Raw genomic sequence first — 22,882 nt, forward strand, 5'->3', positions numbered from 1 at the left:
CACTTTTTGCAGCAAGAAAGGTTATAGCCAAAAAGTGGATGAGACAAGCGCCTCCCAAAATAGTGGACTGGAAGGTGGAAGTAAATCATACCTTACCGTATAAAAAATGCATATATATTAATAGAGGGTGCCCTACCAAGTACAACAAGATATGGGATCGATGGCTGAAAGAATCTTATACCTGTGTATAACACAACTCAATTGATATAGAATGATTTACTGAATATGCGTTTGGATGTATAGTGTTTACGTGATAAGTGTATATACCCTGAATATCCCTACACAACAAGCATATAGTATTTACTATCATCTGTATTGGATTTACAATAATTGATGTACTAATTACAGAGTTCATGTGTTAAAGCAAACATATTATGTATGCACCTGTTAATCAATAAAACCTTGTTTGATTTAAAAAAAAAAAAAAAAATTATACTCCATGTTGCTTTCTTGGCGATTCGAAGCATCTCCAAAGCCTTCATAGAAGTCTATGACAGCTACTACTGAGTGGGGGATCAGCAGAGCTGCAGGTTACTACTGAACGGGAATTCAGCAGAGTTGGAAAAACTACTGAGCAGGTGATCTGCTGAACAAGGGTATTAATAAGTTGGGGATCTGCTGATCGAGGGTACCAATGAGCTGGGGATCTGCTGACTGTGGGTACCAATGAGCTGGGGATCTGCTGACTGTGGGTACCAATGAGCTGGGGATCTGCTGACTGGGGGTACCAATGAGCTGGGGATCTGCTGACTGGGGGTACCAATGAGCTGGGGATCTGCTGACTGGGGGTACTACTGAGCTGGGGATCTGCTGACTGGGGGTACCAATGAGCTGGGGTTCTACTGGGCCACTTAAAAACAAATAGAAATTCAACGCACACACAGGGCATTTCCCAAGCTGAATTAAAGCTTCAAAAAAGCATAATCGAAGCATCACCACAGCATCAAAAACACATCGAAAATGCACGTTGAAGCAGTAGGCATGTAGGTAGGGGTGTTAAAGTCGAAACAAGTGTAAATGAGCCCTTAGGGGGCCACAGTCCTGTCTAAATAACGTGTCCTGTTTTAAAGCGGACTGAATTCCAGACACGATTCAAAACCTGGACTGCCCGGGCACAATTGCTTGACTGGTTTGAATAGATGAAACAAACCCGATTGAGGAAGAGATTCACTTTCCCTTTTTTTTTTTTTCTTTTTTCTTAATCACACAGCTAATCAAACCATCATTATGATCCATTAATCTACTCATTTCATTTCTTGAAGAATATATGAATACAAGAAAACAAGAGATACCTACACAGATGATTAGTCCAGAAATTACACATGCAGCGATAACTCCGGGGTGTACTAACCTGCTTTCTTTTCCCTGTAATACTGCCTTGTAATAATTACTTTATCTTCCACTTGTTCGGATTTTGAAATTGGTTTTCTTGTTTTCAATTAACCTTTCCTTTCCGTTTCGCATTTGGTTTTTGTCTTTTATGCGATTTCAGCTGCAAGGTATGAAGCGCAGCCCCAATAGATACAACTGCAATCACTTCCTGCTTTTTAACACAATTGCAGGTGCATTCAGACTGTGGGCTTGGGGTTTGCATTTCAATAAGTCAGTGTTATGGTAATGACTGGTGGGAGTGTGGCCCTACTGCCTGGACAATATGAATTATTAGACTAAGGACGTTATACACATTTAACCAAAGTACGGTTAAGTTTAACGTAGCAATACTAATATCACTCGGATCCCTTCGCAGTCAACGTAAACTTATTCTATATCACTTTATTTAAAGCTGAACTCCAGCCATAAACAGCCTCTCACAGTTATTAGCTTCCTCTGCCATTTTGTGTCCAAGTATCACATGAAAGAACACATGCTCAGCATCCCTTTAGACATTCATGGCCTCTGGGGGTTGAGACTTTAGCTGTGCCATCAGCTGTTTAATTCCAAATCAAGCAACTGCCTAGCAGATTGCACAGCTAAAGTTTGGACCACCCAGTAAAAAGGAGCTTGCACATCTACAGGGTTCTTCCAGGATGTGTCCTTTCACATACAGTAAAACCTTGGATTGCGAGCATAATTTGTTCCGGAAGCATGCTTGTAATCCAAAGCACTTGTATATCAAAGCAAATTTCCCCATAAGAAATAATGGAAACTCAAATGATTTGTTCCACAACCAAGTATTCATAAGTCCTTCCGTTTATAGTACATATAAAAAGATTATAGCAATGAAGCAGGAGACACTGAGTATAAAAGAGAAGAGAGGCACCTCTAAGTGTAGCAATATGGTTGCATTTAATGAAGTTAGGGCTGGGAGATTTTCCCAAAAAAAAATCTGAGATTTTTCACGATTCAAATCAAGTTTTTTTTGTTTTTATTGGACAATGCGTCGGTCCTGAGGAGCTGGGGGCAGGAGTTTTTAGGCGAGGTCGCGGCCTCGCCTAAAAACTCCTGCCCGCAGCTCCTCAGGACTGGCGCGGTGAAAAAAAAAATCTGAAAGAATCGATTTGCTTAAATTTTGAATCGATTTGACCTCTCAACTCGATTCAAATCGATTTTTTCCCCAGCCTTAAATGAAGGTACAACATTTAGTAACTCACATGGTTGATGATTAAAAGAGGCCCATCTAAGTATGCAGGCATCTGGGGTAAATCGGTCAACATAAACGCTTACCAGTAACCAAATTCTAATAAATACCATGTATATACAGCAGAGATTTTAATACCATATAGCATTCTGTGAAATGATGTTCTTGGTGATAACATACACATATACAATAAAAAATATTTTTAATAAACGTCCACAAAAAACGTCTATAATTGTAAAGTCCACTTCAAACACGACCTGAGGATGTCACGTGACAAGTGACGCAACGTGTTGGGTGGAGACAGTGACCTCACTTCTGATGTCTCCAGGACCCAAAAGTTGTGGTGAGAAGGCGATCTGCTGTTTTGGATTGTAACCTATCTACATGCTTATGACAAGAAGTGTTTGTGTAAGTCTTTTTAACCCCTATTAAAAACATACTTTCACGGAATGCTATATGGGATTTAAATCTATGCTGTATATAAACATGGTATTTATTAGAGTTTGGTTATTGGTAAGGGTTTAGTACTCTTTCTGAACAGCGCGCCATTTTCTTTTTATATAATTCTTTTATATAATGCTCAGGCGGCTTTTAAAGGAAGATCTAAGGCAGGGCGTTGTGATGTTTACAGGGGCCTGATGACCCCTCCTACCAAAGTGAGGGCAAAGTCCTGTATACAGACCCAATGATGATGTCACTAGGTCTCATACAGGAATTCTTGAACACAAAATCATTTGATTAAAAATTTTAATTGCATGTTGATCAGGACGGGGAAGGGGGATGTATTATATGCATACATCACACTTCAGCATTACGGTGGTTAAAAAAAAACCCTCACATATACCCAGTGATACACAAAGATTAAACAGATCCTCCAACCTAAGCTGTACCTGTTTATCTGCGGCCACCTGTCCTCTACATTCATTCAAAGTCCAGAATGCAAACAGGATCTCTTCTCAGAAAGCAGGGGGAGGCTGAAGTTATACTCTGCAGATCTCAGCAAGGAGAGCTCTGAGCCCTAATTGGAGGGAAGGGACACACCCCCCTTCACACAGGATACAGGAACATGCAGAGCTAAGGCTATTAGTCACAGGCTGTGTGCTGGAGCTCCCATCCCTGTCAGCTTTTGATCTCTTGGTGTCAGGAAAAACGGTCAGAAGTGACTCATGCCAAAAGCAAGAGGGAGGGGGCAGCAGAGAGAAGTCAGACTTAGTGCTTTGGTCAGAGACAAGTACAAATTATAGAAGAATGTGCTTTGTTCATATTTCATGTCTGAGGTTTACAACCTCTTTAAGTGAAAATGTGCTTTTCCCATGCAGGAAACAAACCCCCCCCTCCCCCCCCCAAAAAAAAAAAAAAAAAACAGATGCACATTAATGTTGGCACCTGCAGCAGCTTGTACTCACCTCACCTTCACTCCCCAGAAGTTCCATTTGCTACTGGGAGCAATGAGAAATACTCAGTATTTATGGGTATAGAGGAATGTGTGTCTCACTCTTCATGCCCCATGTAACAGCACAGATGCATCAAAACTTGCAACTCAGCCACTAGCATTGTCACTTGGGGCAGAGAAATGGTCTTCAGCTCTGTGTAGGCTTCAACTGGAGCCAGCACAGGACTTCTCACATCTCAAGAGAATCAGAATTGCAGGGGAGCAAAGGGAAAGTAAAACTGGCCATAGATAGATCGAATCTCAGCCAGTTTATCAGGGACTGGCCTAGATTCAATCCATCTATGGGCAGGTTGATTGTATTTAAGTCGATCTGTGATGCTCCCTCAAGCGGGCCGCAGCCTCATTCAGCTCCAAGGGTTACCAACATGGATGGACAAATCTGCTGCGTTAGCTATTGTATTCCGACAGCCTTCGCCCACAGCTATCAGCATATTTGAACAGTGGCTGCATGTGATTGGATGCAGCCACTGTTCGGCCCACATTTTTACTCCTGCCTCCTTCAATTTTCAGATCGAAGGATATCAGAGGGAGGATGCCAACAAGGTCACCACCCACAGCTGGTGACCGTTGTCCCCAGAAACAAAAAGTAATGGAAAATCCAACATTTGAGTTGTCACAGGAAATGAGGGCAAATTTTTCAATGGGGACATGTGTTCTGGTGACAACTGTCTAAGGGGATATTCTCTCACATTTAAGAAAACCTCTATCATTTCCTGCTGTGTTTTCTGGGACAGGAAGGGGCAGTGTGATGCATTGTTACAAGGTATCACACTGTTTGGTATATTGAAATGTCTATCAACTTTATGCACTGCAGCACATTGTGATATAGTGTAGTGCCTCATCAATGCAGCGCTGTGTAAAAATGCATCCTGTTCTACATTATTGGAGTGCGCACCATCAAAGCACAATGGTGTGAAAACAATAGGACACAAGGCAAATTTGCCTACTCAATGCGTTGGCACCAATGCATATGTTGTGTTGGGCCCTTGTGCCCCTGTGCTAAGCCCTGCCCACCTGCCAGCCACCTGACCACCCAATAAGAGTGCTTTGTTGGCCGATAACTTTCAACTCCTAAAGAGGAACTTCAGGATCTATTCAACAAATTAAAAGTCAGCAAATACTGTAGCTGCTGACTTTTAATAAAAGGAAACGTATCTGTCCAAGGATCCAGAACTGTGTTCACCCAGGTCGGTTCTTCACCAGTCTTGTTTACTTGTGGCTTCACAGCCGGCTTCCCATTGCACATGTGCAAGCAGCCTCCTGGGACCTGTGATGTGCCTCAAAAGGCTGAAGGTAAAGATAAGGGTGGCCGAACCTCTGCTTAGATCGCCTAAGAGATCCGAGCGGAAGTGGGAGCATGTACCTGTCAAAACCAGGTCGTAGCCCCCCCTCCAAAAAAAAAATAAAATAAAATGTAGCCAAAAGTAGTAGAGGAGGGGGGAGAAGGCAGAAAAGCAGAACTTCCCCTTTTAGGTTAAGTTCCCCTTTAAGTTGGCCATACACAGTTTTATTTTTTTTTGTTCATCTAGCTAGTGGGTTGAATGAAAAAAAAAAAAAAAACAGGTTCCTTCATCCACACAAACGAGGATACATAGTTAATCTGGTTGAAAAGACACAAGTCTATTTGGTTCAACCAAGAAAAGGGAAACAAAAACTAAATACATTTTTGGTGGATGGCGGAATCCTGGGACATTGTATATTTTGACAGTGGCACTCGTCTCTGTGAGAATACACTGATCAGAGGCTGCAGCTAATTGGCTGCAGCCGCTGATGAAGGAAAATTTTCAGAACCGACCTAATGTTGATCAGTGTATGGCCAGCTTTAGAGAACAGAGGATGATGGGCGGGACTGAGATGGAGCACTGTAAAGGCTTTTTCTGGACAAGGCAGGTGCTAGTCGGAACTTCATAGGTACCTGCTCTTAAGACTGATACACATGGGTCCAAAAATCATCAGGTTCATCAGAAACCGGGCGTCATTTGTCCCGTGTGTACAGCAGCCTGTCCAATCATAGGCTTTTATCGAACAGGCATGTTGGAAATCCAGCATCCGATCAGTGCTTGCAGGCAATGGCTGTGAGCGCTGATCAGTGTGTTCTGGTGGGAGGGAAACACAATAGTTTAGCGGCGGAAATCGCCGCACTAACATCCCTTAGTATAGCGACCTCTCAGTCGCTGGGTTGAACACAAAAAAAAAAAAAAAACACACACATAGAATTAGGCAGCACTTTTAGTTTTACACATTCAAAGCAGATAACAGGGTCTTTTTAAACAAACAAAAAAAAAAAACCCAAGCAATCACAGACAGCCAGACTGGTGCTCAGGGCTGCAAGCGAAGGTTATAAAGACAAGTATGTGCTTTGAAGGCTTCTCTGCTGCAGTAAAAATGTGCACTATAAAAATGCTTTTACTGTATGCACTCTGTCATTGAGAAGGTACCACTTAAGCGCTCCTCCATTATACAGCTAATGTGCCAATGAGAAAAACTGAAAAGGAAGTGTGTGGCCTTTGTTATGTAAGAAAGTATGTTACACTGAGTAAATACATCAAACATCAGTCTGATAAATAGCTTGGAAGAAGTATTTGGATAAAAACTCCACAATAGCGCATTCTCCTGATACACAACAAACACAAAACAAAAAAAAACAAAAATTCAAACATACTTTATTCTCTCCTTTTATACAATATGATGTCAATCAAGTGTATATGATGGCGACTTTTCTCTCTTGAGAAGAGGAGATTTAGGGCTAGTTTACACTTGCTTCAAAACATGGCTTCGGACAGGCTTTGTTAAAGCTCTGAAAGCTCCTGTCACTAAATAAAATGGTTAGCTTACAGTCCTGTTTACACCTTGCTTTTGCTTGGTGCTTCGATGAGGCTTCAGTGGAGCTTTGGTGAGGCTTTGGTGGAGCTTCGGTGGGGCTTCAAGCGAGCTTTGCCATAAACTTCTATGGAGGCTTTGAAGACAGTTTGAAGCACAATTAAAGCTACATGGGGTATAATTTTTGAAGCGAAGCCAAAGCAAAAGCAAGGTGTAAACAGGACTGTAAGCTAACCATTTTATTTGTGACAGGAGCTTTAACTAGCATTTAGAGAGCTTTAACAAAGTGTAAATTAGCCGTTGATGCGTGTTGAAGCAGAAGCAAGTGTAAATGAGCCCTAAGGGGGGATATGATCAACATGTACAAATACATAAGTGCTCCATATCGTGAGCTTGGTTTTGAGTTATTCACTTTAAAGTCATCACAGAGGACAAGGGGGCACTCTTTACATCTGGAGGAAAAGAGATTTCATCTCAAAATACGGAAAGTTTTCTTCACAGTAAGAGCTGTGAAAATGTGGAATAGACTCCCTGAAGAGGTGGTTTTGAGAGGTGGATTTGTCCGGCTCCGTAGTTATTGACATATAATAACTGGATATTAATATTTATAGGTAAAGTTGATCCAGGGAATATCCGATTGCCTCTTTGGGGGTCGGGAAGGAATTTTTTCCCTTCAGGAGCAAATTTTATCAGGCTTTATTGGGTTTTTTTGCCTTCCTCTGGATCAACTGTGGGTACAGGATTCTTAATATATATATATATATATATATATATATATATATATATATATATATATATATATACACACACACACATACACACACATAGATAGAGAGAGAAAGAGAGAGAAAGAGAGAGAGAAAGCCAGATAACTATGTAAACTATGTCATTTTATTCTTACTTTTGGTCATGGATAGATAACCCCCTGCAACCACTGGAAGCCAGCCCTGCAAGGATACCTAAATAGTGAAGGTGTTTCCTGGGTTTCCCGACTATGTGATAGCAGCAAATGGCTGTCATAGTGGCCACGTGATCAGAAGCCAGTGCTACCAGCTCTTGATTATAAACAGAAAGCGAGAGCTGTCAGTGACAGCTCAGTCACAGTGCTGGAGGTGCGCACTTGCACCTGCTACCAACACAAAAGGGCAACAGCTGGCAGTCAGCATATGTGTGACAGCACGGCATGAAGTCCACCACCGTGCTGCGACATATATGAATATGGCTGGCAGAAAGGAGTGTCCCATCATGTGTCTGCCTTTGGGAGTCATGCTTGTAACTGTCAGCCTTGCAATGCATCATGAGACTTGTAGTTCTGCAACAGCTGGAGGGCCACAGATTGAGCACCCTTGAGTTAAAGTATATATAAAACCAAAATGTATTTTTTTTCATTTTGGATAAGGTTGGGTTTTTTCCATCTGTGTCTTATTAGGGAGATTTCCCTTCACTTTCTCTCTTGTAGACTTAACAGTGAGAGGATATCTTTCCAATATTATATTATTATTATTATACAGGATTTATATAGCGCCAACAGTTTACGCAGCACTTGGATGGGTGCTAATGGCTGGCGGGGCTGCGTCCTACTCACCGTGCCGTCCTTTAGCACACACCCCCTCCCTGGCATATACAAACAGTGTTTCCTCTGTAGCTGCCTGTAACAAGCACAGCTGTAGGGGAGAGGATTCACTTATGTCTGTTCTTCTCCCTGGGAATCTTCACAGTACTTGAGGTAGTGCAGCTTTGACTCTTCTTCCCCTTCTCCTATTCCCTGGTGCATTTGGTGGGGCTATGAGTAGCTGTAATTTAGCTCTGCCTACTGGACCAGGGAATAGGAGAAGAAGTAGAGTTGGAGCTGCACTACCTCAAGTGTGAAAAGTCCAGGGAGAAGGAGAATAGAAGCAAACAGTGCAGAGGTGAGACAGTTACTTACCACTGCACTCTGTCACCACTCACCCCCGACCTCTGCCTCACTTAACACTGACCTTTACCTCACTAAGTACTGACCCCTAATCTCTGCCTCACCTAGCACTGACCTTTGAAATCTGTAGTAAGTTACGCAGAGGTCAGTAGTAAGTGAAGCAGAGTTCCAGGGTCAGTAGTATTTAACGGAGATTTCAGAGGTCAGTAGTAATTGACGGTCAGCTTGGGTTTCAGATAAATGCAGTGCGGTTTTCCCACACCATGGGTGCAGCACAGTGTACCCGCGGTTTTCGTGTGGGTTGGCTGTGCTTTGCAATAGACTTCTTCTATGTCCCACAGTTTTGATGCACTTTCTGAAAGAGCACCAAAACCACACTTTCATTTGTTTGTTTCACAAAGCGCACCAAAACCATGGGACATAATAGAGCAGTGGATCTCAACTCCTGTCCTCAGGACCCACTAACAGGCCAGGTTTGCAAGATAACTGAAAACGTCACAGGTGATATCATTTGCCACTCAGTGATTGCAGTATTCTAGTCTGCATCTCCCCAAGGTAATACTTAAAATCTGGAATGTTAGTGGGTCCTGACGATAGGAGTTGAGAACCACTGTAATAGAAGTCTATGGCAAACCGCAGCTAACCCACACGAAAACCGTGGGTACACTGCATTGCACTCAGAGTACGCGAAAACCGCACCGCATCAGTGTGAAAGCGCCCTTCTGGGGGAGGGAGGACCAAAATATATTCTATGGGTACAGGAAGGCTTTTTGTTTTATTTAACCATGTCTAGTTAAGCCCCTCCCACTGTAAAGGCAATTTTGCCACACCCTCCATCCGCCGCGGCTTTGAGCTTTGGTGTGCACACCCTAATGCAATAGGCTGCGCACACCTATGCCTATCAGGTATATCACCTCACCTCTGAACTTACTGAAATGGGTGGAGGGACATCTATTAGCAAAAAGTCAGTGGACAAAAGACATACCCTTGCCACACTCCTGTTATATGGGAGAATTAAAAAACATAAAATGATTGAGACCCACAAGTGCTTTTTTGCAATTACTTTTCCCTTATACTGGCTTTTGAAATTTACAAATGCAACAATGTATAAATTGGATAAAATATTTGTACTTGTACATCAGACTAAAATGAGAACCCAATGAGGATGAAAAGAGGGGTAGAGGGACTTTTTTTTTTCCAAAGGAGGGATAGTCCATCCAAATCAGGGACAGTTGGGAGTTATAGTATTACCAAACATGTCCTCACAGAGAAGGTTGGAAACTGATAGCCGGTATAGAGGCTGTCATGGATCTTTTATAATCTTCACAAACTTCCCAGGACCCCATTAACTTAATATGGAAACCCAACTGGCCTTGTCATTCCAACAAGTCTCTGCAGTAGACCAAGGCTGCACATCACTATGAGGCATCGGTCATGTGATTTCTATTGAAGAAGAGAAGCAAAGATCACACACAGCTCTCCATTGGCTCACTATTTACCTCGGCAAAGATCATGTGACTTTAGTGTCAGTTCAGGCACTAGTGTTGTTGCTGAATGTATGTTTTTTGTTTTGTTTTTTTATGTATGTGTTTTGAGCCTGGGTATGCCCAATAGGCTCTGTTTTGTACCAATTTTTTTTTTTTTTTACAAAAATTACAAAGGATCACGTGACTTAAGCCTCAGTATTTGGTCAAGCAACTGGCTGCTTCAGGATCTCCAAGCATGAGTTTCTTCAGAAAAGATGAGGATTTTTTGTCTTGTTCTAGCTTTTATACTGTTGGGACAACAAGAAGGCAGAGGGTAGCAGGCCTGTCTCTAGATCTAACTTGGGGAATCTACCTCCTTTACATACATTCTCCTTAACGTAGCACAGACGAATTCAGTACAGAAACTGAACACTGCTGATTGTCAAGCCACAGTGGTTGTAAAACCACTATGTGATATTAATACAATAGCCTCTGTTAGATAACAACATGTGCCCCAGTGTCTGTGCTCTATAAGAAATATGCTGATTTCTACTTTATTTTACAGCATCCTTTGGCACTCACGTGACTCCTTGGCTCTCCCTTCTCCCAGTCTGACAGCTACAGCAGAAGGGGCCAAGAGAGGGAGGGAAGAGGCGTCAGCCGGGAGGAGGGGAGCAGTCACGTGAGCGGCGCTCTGATATAAGGTAGAAATCAGCATATTTTTATAGAGCACAGACACTGGGGCACATGTTGCTATCTAAAAGAGGCTATTGTAGTAACATCATGTCCTTTTGTAGCAGCGGGGAGGGGAGCAGAGCAGCACTGGTAAGAGCTGATAGGCAGGGAGGGGGGAGGAGGAAAGAGGAGGACACAGAAGAGCTGCAGATGACGGAGGCACGTATACAGACCACGGTGTCAGGAACCGTGGTCAGTTTACGGGGGGGGGGGGGGGGGGCAGAACCAGGCAGGATCAGCTAGGTATTTCAGGCGATACAGGGTGCCAAACTGCACTACACAAGCACTGTGCTGTATAACATGCTTTAAAAGGAACAGGGTCCATTTTTTTTTTTTTTTATTTTTTAGGGTAACAAACACTTTAATGGATGCATAAAAATCACATACCTTTCCCCCAAAAATTCTGGAAAACTGTGACATCACCAAGTGTCCCAGCATAAGCCATAGGAGCCGAGAATGAGCCCATTCCATCCAGAAACTCCACTCAAAGTCTGCCACATCCTACATAGGAAGCAAAATATTAATAACAAGAGAACATTTTTTTAATTTAACATTTTATTTTATTTTTTTCCAAATTAGTTCATCAGTAATCATTAAAAGGAGGAACTTCAACTCTAACCCACCCCCAAAAAAAATCCTAACACTGGTCCCTGTCATTAGAAAAACAAAAAAACAAACCTATTATACAATTTACTAGAGATCTGATACGTGTGCAGGCACACTAAGTCTGTCAGGCCTACGGGACCTGCCAAAGATCCCGCAGCGCATCCATGCATACACTAGATCCCTAACACATGCACAGGCATGCCGCAGATCTCAGCCAGACCCCCCACGGCTTGTGTGTGCATACGTGACATCTCACAAATGGCTACTGGGATACCACTGGAACAAGCAGTGTACATTATTTGAGGTCATGAGCTCTGCTCTATGCACACTACAAATTCCATAGTCCATCTGAAGAGCAAGCAAGAGAGGGTGGCTACATTCCTACATACAGTGGGACCTTGGAGAATGAATGTAGCCACCCTCTATCAGTAAGTCGGACCACAGCAGCAAAAAAAAGAAAAAAAAAAGGAAATACAAGATTTGGAGGAGGCTGACAGCACTAGAAGGGACTTTTTGAATTAGGAACATATAGTTGAACAGCATTTTTTTTTTAAAAAAGCCGGGGTGCGATCACTCAGAAGTGGGAGCGGGCACTTGTCAAAACCGGGTACCTGCCCCCGACCCCCCCCCCCCCACCGAAAGGTGCCAAATGTGGCACCGGAGGCAGATAGGTGGAGCCTCCACTTTTGAGTGGAACTCTGCTTTAAGTCTGCACCCGTGTGAAGGCCACATTTGCCAGCACGGGATACACAATTGTGCCGCGCATCCACGTGCAGACAGTCCCGTACATATCAATTAGGACGCATCGGATGCACAGACACAGCTGCTGCTCCCAATTTGAGATCCGTGTAGGTGCAGATGCACGTGGGTCCCCAAACGTACACTGTCGGTATTTGGAGATCTGTACCCATATGGCTGTCAAACTGGGAGCAGCATCTGTGTCTGTGCAGCCACTACGTTCCAATTGACATCAATAGGACTCCCTGCACGTGGATGCACAGAACACCTGCACATCCCTGTGCGAGCAAATGTGGCCCTTGCAAGTTAAATACTTTGTTTGAAAAAAAAAAAAAGAAATTGATTAATTTTGAAGATGCATTGTAGTTATTTGGTCAGTTTAGGCACAAATAATTCCGTGCAGTGTGCTTCTTTATATAAGCCTGTTAATTAGTTATTACTTTCTTTATTTGCTGGGGGGTGCAGAAAGCCGTCTTTTCATTCATGTTCTATTAGTCAGAACAGCAACTGTGACATTTAACCCATTTAATGAGGTTCCTAAAGACTGCTCAGGCGGGCAAATTTCATTACAGAAAGCAGTGAAACTCAGTAACATGGAAGCGGCGAGGGAGAGGCAAGCCATGTGTGACAGTCGGTCTACACTGTGTACAGTACAGGAAGGTTACGCTCTCTGCACTAATTCACTTACAGGAGATAAATCAAGAGCAATTAGGGGAACTGCCAATAAAATATAAACACCAGCAATGGGAATACAGTGCATACCCAGGCACAGACCAGTAACTAATGAGCCAGCTTGTCATATAATTTACAGTAAAACCTTGGTTTGAGAGTAACTTGGTTAGAGAGCGTTTTGCAAGACAAGCAACATTTTTTAATACATTTTGACTTGATATACAAGTGATGTCTTGATATACAAGTAGCGTCATGTCACAACTGAGTGTAAAAGAGAAGAGAGGCGCATCTAAGTGTAGCACTATGGTTACATTTAATGAAGGTACAACATTTAGCAACTCACATGGTTGATGATTAAATAACAGGCACATCTATGTATGCAGGCATCCGGGGTAAAGCTGTCCACATAGACCATCCTCCGCACTGCCATCCCTTCCACGCTGCACTCCATGAGCAATTCAGGCCTCGCTTTCAGATCGCTCTTCTGCAGGGTAGTCTTCCCGGTCATGATGGCAGACTGACGGTGGTGTGGAGGATGGTCTATGAGGACAGCTTTACCCCGGATGTCTTCATACTGAGATGGGCCTCTTTTAATCAATCATGTGACGTCACATCCGGCCTTTACACAACCAAGTGACGCTTTTCCTTCCTGGCTCCGTGGAACGCACGCTACCAGCGGCGATCGCGGAAGCATCTGACATGCCTGATTGCAACCAAGGATAGTGTGAGTAGCGGCTTGCAGCGCAAGTGGTTTTCTAACCCCGCAGTACTTCACTATATGCCTTTTTCTTTGTTTTTGGGTTGTCAATCGCAAGTCCATGGCTCTATTGATTTGAAACATCAGCCATTTCATCCACCTATCCACTTTAGAGGTATCTCTTGTTAAACCATATAGAGACAGACTGACATTACAGGTTGAAGAGCTGCTGTGGCATTGCAAGGCTGTCTGTCCAAGATTCCTGTGATCAGTCCAGCTGTTGTCAATTATTTTGGGACTATTTGTTATTAGTATTATCTCCACTCTGTGAGCAGATGTTATCTCAACTTTAATAGCCTATTGGTATCTGGTAGCATTTATTTTATTGCTGTGTCAGTTTGTTTTTCACTTTTTTATTAATTAGGTAGCACTAATGGTCTTCACATTTATTTATTTTTATACAACTTGCATCTTATGTATGTCATTTTGATAATCAGCAGTTGTTTTGTGGATTGCACTTATCACTTATTATTTGTGTTATAGCAGTTGTCTAAAAGTTGCGAATACTCATTTCTAGACTACATGTGATATGTAGTCCACTATTTATGATCCATGCACCTTGTATATTACCAATAATTAATTTTTTGCATTTATTGTCAGCACGCAGCACTTTATATTTAAGTCACGTCTATCAGCGCTGTAATCGTTTTTATTTTCAATTTCCAAGTTTTAGCACTTTTTTTACAGCAGCGATAGCATTTACTTGGTTCATTTGTTGCTAGCGCTGCCTCTCTCACGTAATAAATGTACAGTATCCGTTCCTCACTGCTGGGCATCATTCTCTTCTTAAAGCGGACCTTCACCCATTAAAGCATTTTCTATCCTCGGACTATCTTTTTATTTTTTTTTAATTCTTTTTATTGAAAAAGGTATAAAACCGTGACAATAAACAATGCGCTCAACATGAGCACATAGAACAATAAGGTACATTTACAGTGCATTGATATTTTGCATAAGTAAAATCATACAGCACACTTCTTAGCAAACTTTTTTTTTAACAATAAATACCTTCTTTTTTTTTTTTTTTTTTTTTTTTAAATAGTGTTTACTTTCCCCCATCCTCACTTAGGCGAGGGTGACATATGTTGTACAATATCTGCGCACATATCGCACATGTACAGGCATGCCATGAGTCTACATCAGTGTTTCCCAAACTTTTTTCAGTCAAGGCACCCCATTCTAAAATGTAAAAATGATCCCCATGTCCAAGTAGGACACCCAACATTGGAGGTGATTTATTCTTCCAAAGCAAATCTACTTTTGCAAACTGGTACTGACAAGTATTCCAATGTTTCTCTTCTCCCTCAATTTTTCTTCATCACTCAGCCAATGTGATCCCAATGATGATGAAGAAGGGCAGGGGAGGGTCAAACAAGGATGCTATGGCGGGGACTGACATCCTCAACTGATGATGCCATTGGTCATTAGGATGCTGGATGTAATGGTGCACAATGAAAACCTGTGGCTTAATGTAACTAAAAAGGCTTCATCCAGACGCTGGCTTGTATACAATTTTTGGCCAATTTATTTGGTACTTTGCCAAGGCACCCCTGAATAATCCTCAAGGCACCCTGGTTGAAAAAGGCTGGTCTACATATAAAGACCTGGCAGAGACCTGTGCATGTGTGAAATAGCACTAAACCGCCTGCACATGCGCAGACAATCCACAGGTATTTTAGGTCCCACAGAGTGGCAGAGACAGATGGCATGTCTGTGCAATTTTGTGCAATGTGCAGACACACCTTGGGTCTCTGCCGGGTCCTATAGCCCCACGGCATGTCTGCACATGTGCAGAATATGTGCGGTGGTGTGGGAGCAGAGCCCCAAGGACGAACTTTAGGCTGGAAGAGGACAACGTTGGACTTCATGGACTAGTAAATATCTATTTTTATATTTCCATACAGGTACATTTACTAAGGACAAAAAATTACATTTTAGTTGGGGAAGGGTGGAGTGCCTCTTTATTTTATATGTGGGGCTTTTGTACAGTACTGCTTCTCATCCCATATCTATGGACAACACACAGTAGCTCTTCTCTTGTCCTGTATGGAGTTCTCAGTTTTTGTCTTAATTCTGAAGGTAAAGATCCCTAGTCCATAAAGTTAATCCGCACAACCACAATTGCTCTAAAGACTTACTTTTTATTCAGGAAACCACAGTGTACAGTAAGCAGATGCATCTGTGTACTGCATACTGTGGTTTCCTGAATTACTCTCAGATGGGTGACTGTGGATCAGGCACCTGTGAGCTCTGCGGATGGTGGATTATATGGGTAGCAGCACGGAAATCTTTGTTTGCATTACAGAACCCTAGTGCATAACCTGTGGTCCTGGAGTCACATTCAGCTCTTTAGAACTTACTGTGTGGCTCTTGGGGCCCTGTAGACAGTGGTCAATTTTGATGCTGACTCAAGCCATTGGAGGAGAAAATATTCTTTACACTGGCTTGTGGTAGGTAATGGTTTGGTTTAATTCCTTCTAAAATATCTCACTCTTTTCTGTGCTGTCCATCCTTTTTCTTTTGTAATTTTTTTTGTTTTCCCTCTGATCTGATACTTGCCAAGAGAAATATCAAATGTGACACAAGTCAATTATAAGAGGGCTGTAGGGTGCACAAATGTGGAAATGTTGACTTATAAAGGAGCTGTAATGGCAGTGATCTCTAGCAGTCTCATGCAACGTCTCTCCAGTCTATGACTGTCTGCTGAAGCACGTCCCTAATCATCAACTCCTACAGTATGTCTGCAGCCTCTGACCATATCCTGTTGTATGTCATAAGTCTCTGACAGCTTTCTGTAGCATTCCACTTACTAAATCTTATATGCGGTTGTGTGATGGCTCCCTATACCAAGTAAGATGACCTCCACTGGTATAGATGATGCACAGTACCACTTCCCTTGTTCTGTATGCTGGGTGTAATTCTCAGTATCTGTTCTTAAAGTGGTTGTAAACTCTCCCCCACAACTTTGTCCCATGTAAATCAGCATAAAAAACCCTAATGAACACTGCTTGTAGATATCTCCTTACTTGCTTAGTATTGTTGTAATCTTTTTTGTTCTTTAGAATGACTTCACTGAGCATGCCCATATCTCCCCTGATTTACGGCACACTCTGTGTGCTTATCTGTCTATTATCAGGACTTCCTGGCTCAACACTGAAATCCCATGAGACTGCATAATCACTCAGAGCTTCCTACTACACCCCATGTGACCATGTGACATCACATGGAGTGTAAACTTGGGCATCGGACAGCATTACTGCAGTCTTATCAGCTGAAGCTGATAAGACTGACATAGGCAAACACTAGATAATTGGCACAAGTAAATACTATGAAATAAAACAAGTCAGCTATGAGCAGGGAAGCAGGGTTGCCACAGAAACGTTGGATTGAGAAGGAGGCTTGGTTAACAGTACAGGAAGTGCTCAATGTAAGGGCAGAAATACACTCTACTGTGGACTCAGAAAACAATACTTAAGATGGCGCTGCCTTACCCCTGGAAACAAATTTTTTAAAGTTTCTTTAAACAGTAAGTAATATGAGATTTGGGCTGGATTACAGTGGCTATAGTTTGATAATTACTTATTATAATGAACTAAATGAAAAGAAGCATCAGAGTGGGAGAGTTTACGTCCTCTTTAATCAGTATCTATAACCAATGTACAGTACAATTTCCATTTTTTTTTCCTTTGTGCAATTATCAGTATCTGCTCTGTATGTAAATATGCTGCACAGTACCCCTTCTCTTACTGTGTATGTAAGGATGTTGCACAGTACCTCTTCTCTTATTCAGTATGTAAAGCTGCACAGTACCCCTTCTCCTATTCGGTAAGTAAAGATGCTGCACGGTGCTACTTCTCTTAGGCTGAGTTCACACTGGCATTAAGAGCAGGCGTTAAAAAGACCCCTCAATCGCCTATGCACAAGATACAATAGACAGCACATAGTGCTGTTCAAACCAAGCGTTAGCGTCACGTTGCTTCAAAATTGAAGCCTCATGTCGAGTCAGGAGGCATATGAAGCCTTTCAATGCCTCCCATTCAAGTCTATGGTAACACCTTGCAAATGCACTGGCAGGCAGTTGTGGAGCGGTTGCGGGGCGTTAGGATCCGTTCATTTACTGTAATGGAATAGGCATTTGTGGAGCAGTTTTAACGCTCGTCAACCGCTTCAAAACTGCCTATAGGGCATTTGGGGAGCATTTTTAACTCCTCATTAATGCTTGTAAAATGCCTGTCTAATGCCCATACTAAAGCTCATTGACGCCTGTCTGACGCCCATACTAATGCCATACAAACGCTATAGGAGCATTTGTTGAGTGTTAGAAATCTAGTCAAGTGTGTACAAGCCCTTATTGTGTATGTAAAGTTGTTACACAGTACCTCATCTAATATTCAGTATGTAAAAATGCTGCATAGTACCACTTGTCCTATAGGGTATGCACAGCACCACTTCTATTACTGTGTATGTAAAGGTGCTGCACAGTATCACTTCCTTTATTGTGTATGTAAAGATGCCGCACAGTACTACTTCAATTACTGTGTATGTAAGGATGTTGCACAGTACCTTTTCTCCTATTCTGTATGTAAAGATGCTGCACAGTACCACTTCTCTTATTCTGTATGTAAAGATGCTGCACAGTACCACTTCAATTACTGTGTCTGTAGGGATGTGCTTATTCTGTATGTGAAGCCACCAGTAAGCATCAATAGAGGGCAGAACGTATCCACAATCATACATACTAATTGTAGCAGAGTTTCCAGCACACGGCAAAACAGAGCGATCATTATACTTATCAGGAGTCAAAGATATACACCTCACTTAGTCATGGAAATGTTTTGTTCCAGAAATACCGATGCTGTGGCTTCTGTATTTACCATGTGTGATCTTTAAATAATGTATTGGAAAAAAAAAAAAAAGATTTTACACCTCCTTGGCAAGTTGTCTTATGAAGAAAATTACCTTTTTTAGGCCCCAAAAAGAAGTCTCTAAGCCAACTTCCTGTTCAAGTTCATCTTCATGTTCTGTAACCAAAACAAAATGACTATTAATAAATAACAGGAACTACACTAAAAAGCAGCGTAAAACAAAATTCAAACCCGCATTCAGGCCGGGTTCACACCGGTACGACAAACGCTCCGACATTGGGAGCACGTCGCATGATGTGTATAAATGAATGGTTCCTTATGAGAGCTGTCTTAACTGGTCCAACACAAGTCGGTCCGACTTTAAAAAAAGATTCCTGCACTATTTTGGATTGACTTTGATCCTACTTCTATCCATTGAATATCATTGAAGACGGATCAAAGTCAGACTATCATCTTTAACTGATCCGAATTGGGCATGCAGCTTGTGCTCTGAGGATCTTGAAGGGGAACCCAATGCCAACTTTTTTTTAAAAACGGCATAGAGTTCCCCCTCCAAAACCATACCAGACTGAAGTAAGGAGAACCCCCACACCAAAAAAAATGGGGTGGTGACATCATCCAGAGACCCCGCCCCCTGTGACGTCACTGCCCAGGGCATGATGGGGTGGTGACGTCACAAGGGGGCAGGGCCGCTAGATGACGTCACCGGGTGGCCACGCCCTATGGCTATATAAGTAATGGCGCGCGGCGGCCCTAGCATTATAGCGAGAGAGAGCATCGAGAGAACATTGGAGAAAGAACAGAGGGAAAACAGAGGGAGAAGACAGCGGAGAGAGGAGAACCGGCAGCGGAAGAAGACAGTGGAGGGAGAAGAACCGGAGGAAGATGTCATCAGCGAAGGGAGGAGAACGGAAGGGAGAAGAGAATCGGAAGGAGAAGAGACGCCGGAGCTGCTTTAATAAATTACTTTGTCAAAAACCTATGTACCCTTATTATTTTTGACACTTTTTTTTTCTAGGTGAATGGGTAGGGGTACAATTTACCCCATACTCATTCACATAGGTGAGGGGGGTGGGATCATACGTACCCAGCCATCCACATAATGTAAAAGAAAACGTGGATTCATCAGACCAGACCACCTCCTTCCTTTGCTCTGTGGTCCAGCTCTGATGCTCCCCTGCCTATTGTAGGCCCATTTGGCTGTGGGTCAGCATAGGCACCCTGACTGGTCTGCTTCTACACAGCCCCATACACAATAAACTGCAATGCTCTGTGTGTTCGGACATCTTTCTATCGGAACCAGCACTAACCTTTTCAGCAATCTATTAGATTGGACTATACATGCCATCCTTCGCTCCCTGCATCAATGAGTCTTGGCCACCCATGACCCTGTTGCTGGTTCACCAGTTTTCCTTCCTTGGGCCACTTTTAGTTGGTCCTGGCCACAGAAGACAGGATCATCCCACAAGAGCTGCAGTTTTGGAGATGCTCTGCCTCAGTCATCTAACCATTACAGTTTGGTCCTTGTCAAAGTCACCTAAATCCTTATACTTGCCCATTTTCTCTGCTTTTAAATCAACTTCAGGGACAACATGTTCACTTCACTTGCTGCCTAATGTATCCCACCCACTTTCAGATGCCATTGTTACAAAATGATCAATTTTATTTACTTTACCTGTCAGTGGTTATAATGTTACGGCTGAGCGGTGTATTTTTCTACAGTTGGCTGTGTCATTCTCTAAACAAGTTCATTAGAAACAGAAAAGTCTTACTTTGCAGCCTTACTCTGCCATGCGCTTTATAGAATCATATGACAGCTTTATCCAGTTCCCTGGAAAACCTGCTGAATCTGACTTCTCATCTATCCGTGTCAATTTTTTAACCACTTGCTGACCGCCCTGTAGCAGTAACAGTGCCATAGGGTGGTCAGCAAGTGGTTAAAAAATGGACACGGATAGATGTGAAGTCAGATTCGGCAGCTATGCGCAGGATCATGCATATACACACGTGATCCTGCACTACCGCCTGCAGGGGGCGCGTGCTGCTGGCAGGCTGCTTCTGCTGTGATAATTCACAGCAGAAGCCGATCTGCAGGTCCCGGGGACTTGATGCCCTCCGACATCCAACGATCGTCGGCAATGCACAGAGAACAGAGGAATGTAAACAAGGCTCATCTCAGCTCTGACAGGGGGAAGGGACCGATCCTGTGTCTCTGAAAAGCAAAGGACTAGAATCGATCTCTTCCCCTAGTGTACACAAAAACACCGGCTAGGCACACAGTTAACCCTTTGATCGCCCTAGATATTTAACCCCTTCCCAGCCAGTGTTATTAGTACAGTGATATTTTAAGCACTGATCACTGTATTAGATGCCGAGTGTGTTTTTGCATGCCTGAACAAAGTTTCCAGAACATGGTTGTCTCTGAAGAGTTATCCACACTCAGATTGCTCTTCATACAGCATTTGACAGTTATGGGGAGGCTTTGTATCGCCTCCTCAGCACCTGCTTTAACTTCAGAATGCCACACTACCGTGCCATAACCGCATGCATTTGTGGGCCCATTGTAGCGTGGTTCCATTCACTTTGGGAAGTTGTAGCCTCAGCATTTATACATCCTTGGCCGCTGCCTTTGCAGCTAAAGGGGAGCGGATGAGGGGTGGTAAAATCATGGCTTAACTCTGTAGTTTTACTACCCCAACTACAAGTGTAAACAAGCCTTTAACCACTTGCTGACGTCCTACAGCAGTATATATATATATATATATATATATATATATATATATATATATACACATATACATATATACATATATACACACACACACACACACACACACATACATACATATACACATGCATGTTTTATATATATTATATATAAAACACACACACACGTGATCCTGCACTTCCCGCTGCAGGGGGCATGCACGCTGCCAGCAGGCCACTTCTGCTGTGATTATTTACAGAAGAAGCTTATCTGCGGGTGCCGGGCACTCGATGTCCACCGCCACCTGATGATTGTCAGGTAGAGATCAAGAACCGAGATCCGTGCTGATGGGGGGGGGGGGTGGTGGATATTGTGTTCCCCCTCTCTCCTTAGTAAAAGCAGCACATACACTACACAAAAACACTGGTTAGGCACACAGTTAACCCTTTGATTGCTCTAGAGGTTTAGCCCCTTCCCACCCAGTGTCATTAGTACAGTGACAGTTCATATTTTAGCACTGATCACTGTATTAGTGTCACTGGTTCCTGCAAAGAGTCAGTTAGTGTCCGATAGTTAGGCGCAAATACTGCAGTCCCACTATAAGTTGATTGCCGCTATTAACCGCTTCCCGAACGCCTCACGGTGTCCATGGCAATACGGTGAGGAAGAACGGGGAGATGCTAATGTGAACAAGCATTTCCCTGTTCTGCCTAGTGACACTTTCATTGATCTTAGCTCCCTGTAATCAGGAGCAGTAATCAGTGTCATGTCCCTCCCCCCCACAGTTAGAATCACTCTCTAGGACACACTTAACCTCTACAGCACCACCTAGGTGGTTAACCCCTTCACTGCCAGTCACATTTACACAGTAATTTTTAATCACACTGAACGCTGTTCAAATGTGAATGGTCCCAAAATCGTGCCAAAATTGTATGACGTGTCCGTCATAATGTCGCAGTCACGATAAAAATCGCTGATCGCTGCCATTACTACTAAAAAAAAAAATTATCAATAAAAATGCCATAAATTGGCATTTTTATTGATAAAATTATTGATTATGGCATTGCCATAAAATATAGCGTCTATTTTGTAGACGCTATAACTTTTGCGCAAACCACACGCTTATTGCGATTTTTTTTTTTTTTTACCAAAAATATGTAGAAGAATACGTATCGGCGTAAACTGAGGAAAAAAAATGTATTTTTATATATTTTTTGGGGATATTTATTATAGCAAAAAGTATAAAATAATGTGTTTTTTTCAAAATTGCCGCTATTTTTTTGTTTATAGCGCAAAAAATAAAAACCGCAGAGGTGACCAATTACCACCAAAAGAAAGCTCTATTTGTGGGGAAAAAAAGGACGTTTGGGAGCCACGATGCACGACCGCGCAATTGTCAGTTAAAGCGACGCAGTGCCGAAACGCAAAAATTGCTCTGGTCTTTGGCCAGCCAAATGGTCCGGGGTTTAAGTGCTTAATAGTATAAAAAAAAAAGTTTTTCCCATAAATACATCCCATAGTTTGTAGATGCTATAACGATCACATAAACCAATCAATATACGCTAAGTGG

General features: G+C 42.6%; 1 protein-coding gene across 2 annotated transcripts in view; it reads right to left on the bottom strand.

Moving 5' to 3' along the window:
- The window catches only part of HHAT (hedgehog acyltransferase), a 502,378-nt gene that overhangs the window by 460,343 nt on the left and 19,153 nt on the right, over positions 1 to 22,882 (bottom strand). For both annotated transcript variants that reach the window (XM_073628427.1, XM_073628426.1), the window contains 2 exons: positions 18,700 to 18,761; positions 11,355 to 11,468 (listed from right to left, as the gene is read on the bottom strand). In XM_073628427.1, the coding sequence (XP_073484528.1) occupies positions 11,355 to 11,468; positions 18,700 to 18,761 (176 nt within the window). The remainder of the gene's footprint in view (positions 1 to 11,354; positions 11,469 to 18,699; positions 18,762 to 22,882) is intronic.

The sequence above is a fragment of the Aquarana catesbeiana genome, linkage group LG04 (assembly GCF_042186555.1).
Source record: "Aquarana catesbeiana isolate 2022-GZ linkage group LG04, ASM4218655v1, whole genome shotgun sequence".
In the NCBI taxonomy this organism is placed as follows: Eukaryota; Metazoa; Chordata; class Amphibia; order Anura; family Ranidae; genus Aquarana; species Aquarana catesbeiana.